An 11,993-nucleotide genomic window follows, 5' to 3' on the forward strand; every position below is an offset into this window, starting at 1 on the left:
TACGGACCCTAACTTTTAATTTTCAAATGAGAAGACCCCTTTGTGATACCTCGTTCGAAAGAGCATAAAAAAAAAAATTTTCCGCGCAACTCGGAAGTCATTATCTCAAACCGTTTCAAAATGGCGGCCGGTCAAAGTTCCAAATGGCCGAAAATTGGCACCTCTGCTATTTGCACATGGATTTGCTTGAAACTCGGTATCTGGGGGTATTTTGGCACGAGAAAAACTAATTTAACGTTAGATTTTCAAAAAAAACCCTAATTTTTCAAAATGGCGACCCGTTTAGGCTCAAAAAGGCCGAAAATTTGACAAACTCGATTTTTTTGCCAATGGATTCACCTGAAATTCGGTATCTGGGGGTATTTTGACCCGAGAATAACGAATTCAACGTTAGATTTTTAAACAAACCCTAATTTTTCAAAATGGCCGCCGATTAAAGTTCAAAATGGTCAACAATTGGCAACCTCGACTTTTTGCCGATATATTCGCCTGAAACTCGGTGAAATAACGTCGAATTCGTTTGTTTCCCACCCAGATACCCTCAAACACCGAGTTTGAGGCGAATCTATCGGCAAAAAGTCGAGGTTGCCAATTGTTGACCATTTTGAACTTTAATCGGCGGCCATTTTGAAAATTAGGGTTTGTTTAAAAATCTAACGTTGAATTCGTTATTCTCGGGTCAAAATACCCCAGATACCGAATTTCAGGTGAATCCATTGGCAAAAAAATCGAGTTTGTCAAATTTTCGGCCTTTTTGAGCCTAAACGGGTCGCCATTTTGAAAAATTAGGGTTTTTTTGAAAATCTAACGTTAAATTAGTTTTTCTCGTGCCAAAATACCCCCAGATACCGAGTTTCAAGCAAATCCATGTGCAAATAGCAGAGGTGCCAATTTTCGGCCATTTGGAACTTTGACCGGCCGCCATTTTGAAACGGTTTGAGATAATGACTTCCGAGTTGCGCGGAATTTTTTTTTTTTTATGCTCTTTCGAACGAGGTATCACAAAGGGGGTCTTCTCATTTGAAAATTAAAAGTTAGGGTCCGTAACCCCCCCAAAATGGGGCCCCCCAAAATTTTTTTTGGGGGGGGGGGTCAAAAAGTAGCTCCCTTTGATCTAGGAACACCCTCCAAGTTTCAAATCTCTACCTCAATTAGGTCAAAAGTTAGAGGGGGGAGAGGGGACTTTACGAACACCCTGTATGATCCTGGTGATTTAAACATAATTGAGTGGCAACTTTTTTGTTGCAATTTAATCCAATTATGATGAATCGCGACGATGAGATTTTGAAGGATTCAAGGAAAAAAAAAAACTTGAGCCACTTAAAATTATTCACCGGACTGTGTCATTGTGAAGATTGAGAGAGCAAAAGCAGCAGCAAAAAAAAAAAAAAAAAAAAAAAAAAAAAAAAAAAAAAAAAAAAAAAAAAAAAAAACGGAAAATTTGAGACGAGGACAAGTTGTGAAGAAAGGAGCTCAGTCACAGTTTAAGTAACAACTCGTCATATTGATCTCGTGTAGGTACGAGGGACATTCTTGTGTCGGTTCAAGATGTGAAATTTTAAGTGCAGCAGATTACTTACTAATAAGGGTTCGAAGGTGTTGCCTTTTGATACAGTGTTATTTTTACCCACGCTATTGGCACATTAACCCAAGTTGATTCAAACTAACCGACGTCGCACTAAACTTAACTGTTTGAACATAATTTTCGTCGCTGTACATCTAACATGCAAGAGCTCGTTTGAGAGAGCAAAAAATTAGTTAGTGACAAAATTTGTCCTCATACTTACCTACCCTCACATATTCCCCTCAGGTCATATTGCCAGTATGGACATCAATATTCCACCAATAAAATCTCACATATTTTATGGACTTGTTTGATCGGTGCTCTTCTTATTCGCGCGTTTTATCGGCGGTGGAAACATAAAACAAGCAGTTCCAACGCCAAAGCGTTGGAGGGCGCTTCTTTAACACTGCGCATGCGAGGAACGGTTTCATACGGCCAAGCGGGAGTATTGCGGACGGACGATGTATAACAAATTGCCTACGTGAAGGTGGTCCGGCAGCAACATTTTTTGTTGTTTAAATTCAATTTATTTGCATCAAAATACAATAAATTACAGGACTTTGAACTGCTCGGTTATATAGTCACTGCCTTAAACTAGTAGATTAACATAATTTTAGATTATTAATATGATGTAATAAACTAATATGGTAAGCTTAACTTAAGAGCTAAAGTAGTTAAATTGAGAAAAGTTATAGTATACTATATTTACAAACAAAGGATAAAAGCGCAAAGCTAAAAATATAAGGTGCAAAAAACCTAATCAAAGGAGAAAAACACCTTAAATAATAATACTGATAGGAGCGAGGAATTATGACCTCAAAACTTCGACAAGACAATTACGAAAAAACAGAGAATGAAAAGATGCCTATCAAGACATGAGGAACGAGATGAACGCAGATTACGGCATCGAGAGAGATGCTCCTCGCACGAGGGCGGGGAGAAAGGCCTCGATAACCTTCATACGTTCAATCTGCTCTGATTGCTTTAAAACTCCTCTAGAGTCTTTATACGCTTATTGAAAAAGAACATTACTTAGATTACTATTAGGAACTTGAACATTGATAATTGGCTGTGAAGCGTCTTTTGATTGCGGTTTAGCTCCAGCTACAGCTAGCATACGACTTGCCCTGCACAGTTAAATTTCTAAGGGGTACGAATTGATGATTGACGAATTTTTCGTCTTTAGGCTTTTTACCCATACGCTTTTTGCGTATTTGTTTGTAAACTTTACATCCCCTGTAGTTTCCCACATGCATCTCACCACAGTGAACGCATGAGGGAAACACAGGGAGTTGTATTTCTTGGCATTCCTGGGGACGCGGGCAGTCAGCCAGGGCATGAAAATGCACAGCAGGCACCGAGGATCACGATAGCATCGTGATCGAGAGTGCCCAAAGGCGAGGCAGTTCTTACACTGGATGACCTCCCTACGTCCCTTAGGCGCTCAAGTGAAACAATAAAATCCTTAATGGATTTTATTTGCCATATTTTGGCAACATGTACATTACTCAAAAAATCACAAAAAATAAAGGAAGTGGAGTCTTCGTAATCTGATGTCGCATCTGAGAAACATTTTTAACAACTAAACCTGGGATTTTTTGTTCAAAATCGGATTTTAAACTCAGAGGAAGATAATCTCTAGGGAGACCCTCACTACCGCCTAATTGTCTTTTCTGATGCTTTTTGATAAGTATGAAACTGACAATGTCATTTTTTTGCTTAAGGCTTACAATAAGTTTATCGTACATAAGCATAGATGAAGGGATAATTTTAACCTGAGAACGATTAACTATTCTCATCATCGATTTCGGATCGATGGGATCGATCTCACTTTTCTTAAATCCCGAAGGATCGGCAACAAAAGAAACAAAGATTGGAGAGCTCTCTCAGTCTTTTTCTCTTCTTTTTCTCCATCTAATTTAGAAAACTTATTATTATATTTACAACACTAGGATTTTTAACACTAGACACTTTAACAGAGGCAGATGTCTGTGACATGCAAGAGCTCGTTTGAGAGAGCAAAAAATTAGTTAGTGACAAAATTTGTCCTCATACTTACCTACCCTCACATATTCCCCTCAGGTCATATTGCCAGTATGGACATCAATATTCCACCAATAAAAATCTCACATATTTTATGGACTTGTTTGATCGGTGCTCTTCTTATTCGCGCGTTTTATCGGCGGTGGAAACATAAAACAAGCAGTTCCAACGCCAAAGCGTTGGAGGGCGCTTCTTTAACACTGCGCATGCGAGGAACGGTTTCATACGGCCAAGCGGGAGTATTGCGGACGGACGATGTATAACAAATTGCCTACGTGAAGGTGGTCCGGCAGCAACATACCCGCCGCTAGTCTCTGGAAAACAATAGAAAACAAGCAGTTCCAACGCCCAAGCGTTGAAGGGCGCTTCTTTGACGAAACATATTACTACCAATTTATGTACCCGAAGACTGACGAAACTGGAATTTAACGTGGGATTCTTTAACCGCAAAACCCTTCAAGACTTCAGATCGACCGCGAAGATCTGAAACTTCCCACAAGTACTTTGTGATGCATTAAGGTTGGTGGTGAATGGAAACATAAAGGATGCACTGTAAATCAGACGACGGGAAAGAGCGGCGGAACCTCTAAAGCTGGTGCGTCAACGCGATCTAGCGGACAGCGGCGTCGTGACGCCGCGAGGTAGGGCGCGCAGGTCGCGGGGGAGCGGGGCCGCGTGAAGAAGAGTTCAGCAGTGGGTGGGGAAGCGCGGGTCGCGGGGAAGAGAGGGACCGGCCGGCCGGCGGTAACATCGGCGCTGCTGGCTGGACCCATATTCACGGCGTGAACCTGCCAGGCAGCGCTAATGTCTCCGCTAACTACTGGAGTTGGGGGTCCTTATTCATTCTCTTGGTCCATGACATAACCTTAAACCTTCCGCTCAATGCCGCAAACAGCTGACGTGTCGATGCTGCGCCAAGAAAATGAACCAATCACAAAGTAGCACAGTAATACGTCACTAAAATGAAGAGATTACGTGACTGTTCGTAATATTTTCAAATCGATCTGAAAGTACTGCCTCGGATATAAGTATTTAAAGCATAAGGAGGCCCTAAAATACTTTAACCAGGTAATACGTCCGTGCGAGATTGTTATGCTTAAAAGCAAAATATTTCACGAAAACTTTTACGAATACCAGATGCAGAAAAAAATCCAATTTTCCCGGGTGTACCAGAATGGCGTCATTACCCATAAGGCAAAAGGGCATGTAGTATAGTACATGTTACATCGGGGGAGTCGAACGGTTGGAAAGGGCGCATCTGGTACCCAGAAGCGCCCAATAGTAGTTGCGTACGTTGCCAGCGAGCGCGCTGCGAGCGCATCTGTTTCAATTACCTAACATCGAGTCGGGCCTCTAACTTTCTATTCTCTCTGACATAACCTTAAACCTTCAACCTAGAGTACCTATATTGAGAGAGTATGGCCACTGGAGTTACCACCTCTGATTGGCTCAGCCATCTTAGGCTGAATGGAGCCCTTAGGACCCAAAAATGGCGGACGCCATAAAGTTAATGTAATGCAAAATGATTCAAAATGTAGTTGTCTTTGCTTATCGTAACGAAAACTTTACCCAAATGCACTATTGCGACTTTTTTACATATTTTTAAGGCTAATCGTGTGCAATTTTTGAGAAAAATGATCTTAGATGTAGTAAGGTTGGCAGCAAGTGCGGTTGGTGATAACCGTCAAAAGTTGGCAATGACCCCCCTCCCATCCTCAAAAACCAAAACAAAGCACCGCCATTTTTGGGTCCTAAGCCTCTCCATGGGACCCAGTGGCCATACTCTCTTAACATAGGTACTCTACTTCAACCCAGAGCCGCAAACAGCTGACTCTTGACGATGCTGCGCCGAGAAAATGAACCAATCACAAAATAGCACAGTAATACGTCACTAAAATGAAGAGATCACGTGACTGTTCGTGATTTTTTCGAATCAATCTGAAACTACAACCTCGAATATGAGGCATTTAAGCATAACGAAGCCCCAAAATAGTTTAACCAGGTAATACGTCCGTGCGAGATTGTTATGCTTAAAAGCAAAACATTTCACGAAAACTTTTACGAATACCAGATGCAGAAAAAAATCAAATTTTCCCGGGTGTACCAGAATGGCGTCATTACCCATAAGGCAAAACGGTATGTAGTATAGTACATGTTACATCGGGGGAGTCGAACGGCTGGAAAGGGCGCATCTGGTACCCAGAAGCGCCCAAAAATCTACTCATTCATGGCATCGCTACCTGGGCCAGTGTCTTTGCCATTTATAGGTGCAAGCCACTTACTTTTGGGAATCTCAAGTACAAGTAAGTGTCCTTTTGCTTGGAATTTTTTCTCCGTAGTAACATTTTATGGTTACCCTCACATATTCCCCTCAGGTCATATTGCCAGTATGGACATCAATATTCCACCAATAAAAATCTCACATATTTTATGGACTTGTTTGATCGGGGCTCTTATCATTCGCGCGCTTTATCGGCGGTGGAAACATCAAAAAATCTACTCATTCATGGCATCGCTACCTGGGCCAGTGTCTTTGCCATTTATAGGTGCAAGCTTCTTCCTTTTGGGAATCTCAAGTACAAGTAAGTGTTCTTTTGCTCGGAATTTTTTCTCCGTAATAACATTTTTAGGTTAAATCCCCTCTGAATTTGAGGGAGAATAACTGGATTGCATTTTGCAAAAAGGAACCCTTAGCATTGCAATGATGCTAAGATCGTGCAACTTCATCTTTTGCAATAAAATTGCGTAAATCGTGAAAAACTATGAAATTTAGATGGTAATTTTTGTCTTAAATTTACAGTTTTTAGCGAGTAAAATAGAAACTATCAATGGATAATCGGGGTTTTCCTCCAAGACAAAAGAAGTTGCACAATCTTAGCAGCATTGCAATGCTAGTGGTTCTTTTTTGCAAAATGCAATCCAACTATTGTTTCTCAAAGCTTAAAAATAAAACCAAGAAATTATAAACTCATGGCGGTTTCATTTAGTATTTCTATATTACTTGCCGAAAACATCCTGGATTCGGTTTCCAGCGAAAATGTCTTATTTAAAATGTCCTAAAGGCAAAATGTCTACTATCGTCTCTTCAGCATGACTTGCGTGCTTATACGAGGTCTGTTAGATTAGAAACCGGATTTTGGTCATAACTAGCCCACAATGCGTCTAAATTACGTTTTCTTGAGCTTTTCTGATAGCTGGAAATATACTTAAGAACGCTACGTTCACAAGTTTGAAAAATCCTAATGAGCTTCGTTGGTATGTGGCTTGAAGTAAGGCAGCCTCAAGGGTGTTTTGCGATTTTTATGTTTCACCGAACTTGTCTCTCTTTTTTCGGTCTTGCACTACATTTTTCAACCCACAAGGACGATTGGAGTTTTGTCTCCATATCGTAGCCGTACACTAAAATATTGTCACCGAAAATTATCCTATCCAAAAATGTAGGATCACTGTTAGAACGTTCAAGCAGCTAAAGGGAAATTGACATTTGGTTGGATTTTCATTCAACGGACAACAATCAAGGGGCAAGTGTACCTGAAACTCGATGCGCGTGTCTACATATTCTATCAAAATTGTATGTACAGAGCCTTCAGAAATATTACTCTGTTCAACAAGCTCGAAACGACCGTTTTCGAGCACTTTTGCCCGCATTTCTTCCACGTGACAAATGTCATAGTCGATTCCCATGCTCCTCATCTTTGACGAACTCCTGACCTGCGGGGCAATTATTGAAATGATATCGACTGTATGTCGCCGCTTTGTCGTGTCGCGCCATCGACTAAGCAATTGCTTAGTCGATGGCGCGACACGACAAAGCGGCGACATAAGTACAGTCGATATCATTTCAATAATCGCCCCGCAGTTTTGAATCGTTTAACTCATTCAAAACAGTGGGAACATCTCATACAATGATCATGGTAAACTTTACTTAGCGTATACCAAAAGTTTTGGTACAAGGTATACCGAGTTTAAAACAAAATTTAATGTTGAATCTTTGTTTTATCAGTGATCGCATGATGAAAATCGCAAAACGCACCTGACTTACTCGTATTCAAGATGACACAGAATAAACACTGATCAAAATAAACAAAATCTGTGAACGTAGCGTTCTTAAGTATATTTCCAGCTATCAGAAGTGCTCAAGAAAACGTAATTTGGACGCATTGTGGGGTAGTTATGACCAAAATCCGGTTTCTAATCTAACAGACCTCGTACTTTTTCCGCCCTTAATTTGGCCTCACCCTCAATATTTACCTAAGAGTTTGAAATTATTCAGCGGAGGAACTTCTGACAAGTCGTTGCGAAATGACGCTTTGCTTTTTCAAGTGAGCATAGGAGAAATGCTCATGGGCTCCATTTTAAAACTTTTGCTTACATATTTCAATATTCACGAATCGTTTTTCAGATATATGTTCCAAATTGAAAAGATTTGTGAAGAAATATCCTGGTGTTGCTGTGTTTTGGGAACGGGAGGAACCTCACTTGCTTACAAGCAGTCGGGAAGTATGCAATGTAAGGGACTAACTTTCAACCTTGGAATTTAATAACTAGACGTAATTTCTTTAACTTTGACTCAACATTCTATCTGTTGCTCAAGAGTAACAATGAATCCTCTCTTTTCTGTTATATAAATTGAGAAGGTGAACCCGTGTGATATTTTTCAGAGTATTATTTTACAATGCAACTCAATTTAAGAAACGGATCTTCAAAATTGTAATACAATATCTGGACAAAATTTAATTGGCACTAAGTTCATATTGGATGTTATGCTCAAGATTGAAACTAAACCTTTTTTCCCTTGTTCTCAATGGAACGTTCGTAAAATTTTTAGTGGAAAATTAATTCTATTGGAATAAATTACCTAATGCACCTCTCATTGACAAATGGTCTAAAGGGTTGGATTTTAAGCAATACTTTCACGAAAACCATTGAATATCTTGATAAAAAAAGAAAGAGCAACGATCAGCAAGTCACTACAATTGAGGACACCGCACCAAGAACAGCCTATAACTGGAAACCGCGTTTTGAGAAAAACGCATTTAAAGTTTTGTTTTTGATGTACTGCGCAGACTTTTCTATGCAGGTACCCTGTTTTGGTGTTTTTGGATGACCTAACCCTTCTATTGAAGGATGCCGGGTAGATTTTGCGATACATTTTGGGTTTACACTCTAATATATTTAATTTAAAAATGCGGTTTATAGGTCGTTATTACGTCCAACAGTCATTTTGGTGGCAATATGACGTATAAATCATTTTAATCACGCATGATTAACGCAAAAGGAAAGAATATCGATAGTGAGTAAAGAGAGGGGTAACTAGCACCTTATAGGCCCTTAAGTTTATGGGCCCGTATTACGCCCAACAGTCATTTTGGTGGCAACATGCAAAGTATATATTTTTGGAGTAATGGCTAGTTTGAGAGGAGAATAAATTATTTCAATAGCTCGTTTTTCTGAAATAAAAACAAATCTTTATAAATGAGCTAAAAAAATCGAGCCATCACTATCGCCGCGCCGCGCCGATGCCCGCGAACCGAGAATGATAAGGTCGCGCGTATAGGTCGTTCTTGCACCCATCGATCCAGAAGCCTGACTTAACTCGGAAAAAAAAGGTTTTTCGACCTCGAGCTCGAGCCGTTACCTATCTATATTCTATCGCTACCACAGCATAGTCCAGGGTAGGTAGAATCCGAAAAGCAGATGGGCGTAATAACGACCTATACGCCTATAGGCTGTCCTTGGTGCGGTGTCCTCAATTTGTGAATTATTCTACATTTATTGAAACCCTCAATAACGACTTTGGTGCCTTAAATTAAAGTCACGACATTCAAACAATGTCAGTAAAACTTACTGAAATCTATGGTACTTTTGAAACGGGAAGAGGAGTCAAGTAAGGTTGCTTGGTTGATTTCTTTTGGTTAGCGTCAGAATGCACTGTTTCAAAAGCCGTGAGCAAAAACATTTCATACCAGTCTATTTTGAACATTCTTATATCCGTTACAGAGTCATTGCTGCAATCGCCACCTTCCGGCCAAAGTATCACAAGCGCAATGCCACGTTTCAAAATTTCCGCCGCCATTTTATTTTTTAATAGAGAAATTATTGGTTGAAAGGCTGTTTGAAAATTTCACTGAATTTTATCGGCAGCGGCACAAAGAAAAATCAGTGAAAGTTTCGGACAGCTTCGTTGAACAATTCCTCTGTTTTAAAAAAAAAAAAAAAAAAAAAAAAAAAAAAAAAAAAAAAGCGGGAAACATTTTAAACGTCATATGGGGTTTATGATATTTTGGCCGGAAGGCGACGCAACGACGTCTCACAGTATGGATCGAGTCAATTAGAGAGGTCGGACATGAAATTTTTGACTAAAACTGCAAATTTTAATGTTTATTTCGTCACATTTTAAACTTTAATGGGCGCTTCAAGAAGGAAATGTCACGATAAAACAATTGGAACTACTTTTAGAACCTTAAAGTTTTGTATAAACGGAGGTATGAGCCTTTGAAGTTTCCAAATTTTGTCCAACCTATCCTGCCGACTCGATCCACCGTGCGACGCAGAAAATCTAATGAGATTTTTTAATCAAATTGAATCCTTACATGCTGAAAAATAAGAGTGAATTGAGTTGACAGTAATTTTGCCGCCTTTATTTAAGCAACATTACCGTAGCGCAAATTCTCTCTAACTGCTGAAAATTAAGCAAAAACTTTCAAAAAAATTTAAAATCGTGGAATTTTTCTTCTATGTATCACTTTTCAGGCGGTTTTGTCCTCCGGAAATGTTGAAAAATTTTATCACTACAGACTGTTTCAGTTTGCCACGAAGTCGATGTTTTCTGCCAATGGTGAGTAATATCAATACCGAGTATTCTTCAAAGAAATTCTAAAAAAATATCTAGAAATTCGTTTAGGATTTTTTTATCACTGATACAATTTTATTCAAGTCATTCTAGACTTTTATATGTCGGTACAAAACTCGTATAAGAAATAAAAAAATCTCACGTTACATCACGTCTTTGCTGTCTCCATTTTGAAACATAACAAGTTGGTTTTTGCAATCGCTAGCGATAGCAATATTCGTCATGGGAACTTTAGCTTCTGGGATATGAAAATTTTAAGGTACAGTTCGTTTGCAGTATCTTCAGAATTGAAGGGGCTATGTAATTTTGTGTCAACATCTCTTTTTTAACATTTTTAATTTTTTTTCTTTGCATACAAGAGAGCTGTTATTTACCAATTATTTATTTTCGTTGGATTATACATGGTTTTCGGAAGTTAACGCATTTAACTTTCAGTTTCGCTTTTTCGGCGTAAAGTATGATATTTTTACTCTACACATATGCCCGAATACGCATCATAAGTGACCTATGTGCCTCCTAAGTTGCCGTTTTTTCATTCAAATAGATGTAACTAAAATGTTCGATGTGCACTATACTACTTTCATGTCATTGCTTTATTTATTTTTGAAAAAAAAAAAATACCATCATTAATTTGGGCGAACAGAGAAAATATACATCAATATTTGGGTCAACATCTCCCTGATTATATAACGGATGAATATATTAGTATTTCTGTATCAAAAAACTTAGCTTTTGTCTTCAGAGATACACTGATTCTAGTCCAAGTCAATTTGTTTTATTGAAAAGACAAAAAAACAAAAAAAAAAAAAAAAAAAAAAAAAAAAACAACTGAAATGTTAGACATACTATTTTCATGTCTTTCTATTTGTATCAATAGGTACATCTTGCTTAACTTACGAACGTTGAATGCAAATAAACTTTATTGAAAAAAAGAAAATAACGTCATTAATTTGGGGAAACATGTGGCTGATTATATGAAGGAGGTATATTCCAGTATTTTTGTTTAACATATTAACTCACGAGAAAATGTTCGTACATTTATCATCTAGTATTAATTATTTTTTGATGATTGGTCTAAAACATTCAATACAACCATTAAAAATTAATTCCCATCGTCGGGTATCGAACTCCCAATCACCTATTGCCCGCACCTTATCAAAAATATGGGGCGCCTCAGTCAACTAGGCTATCACAGATCAGCGGCAGGAAGAGAAAAAATAGCATTTAAAAGACTCGGACGATGGGCGGGACTTATCACAAGAGTTGTCCTTGAGCGATTCGCGTCTTCAATATGAGAGAAACGAGCTAAGCGCCTTTCTCTGTGAGACATTGTTTGCCTATGCTATCATGTGTCTCGAGGTTCATCCCAGTATGCATTCCGATCGCGGCAGTTGAGCTAAGGCAATATTTGCGTATCCATGAATTAAATCAATCAATCGAGGTCTGATTTTGACTTATTTGTCCGTACCGAGTCCTCCAGAGCAATTTTCCACCTTGTACGATGGTTATTATGTCTTTATTTCTATTTGTAAA

At 38.9% G+C, this 11,993-nt stretch overlaps 1 protein-coding gene across 2 annotated transcripts; it reads left to right on the top strand.

Moving 5' to 3' along the window:
• The first annotated feature begins 5,759 nt into the window (after window positions 1-5,759).
• LOC140225462 (cytochrome P450 4g1-like) lies at window positions 5,760-10,466 on the top strand. Of its 2 annotated transcripts, none has more exons than XM_072304464.1 (3): window positions 5,760-5,910; window positions 8,010-8,116; window positions 10,361-10,466. In XM_072304464.1, exons 1-3 carry the CDS (start codon window positions 5,760-5,762, stop codon window positions 10,451-10,453), a joined length of 351 nt encoding a protein of 116 aa, XP_072160565.1. In that variant the 3' UTR covers window positions 10,454-10,466. The 2 variants fall into 2 exon arrangements, with proteins under 2 accessions (XP_072160565.1, XP_072160564.1); XM_072304463.1 differs by lacking the exon at window positions 5,760-5,910 and adding an exon at window positions 5,961-6,189.
• The last annotated feature ends 1,527 nt before the right edge of the window (window positions 10,467-11,993 follow it).

This window comes from Bemisia tabaci, chromosome 9 (genome assembly GCF_918797505.1).
Source record: "Bemisia tabaci chromosome 9, PGI_BMITA_v3".
Taxonomy (NCBI): domain Eukaryota; kingdom Metazoa; phylum Arthropoda; class Insecta; order Hemiptera; family Aleyrodidae; genus Bemisia; species Bemisia tabaci.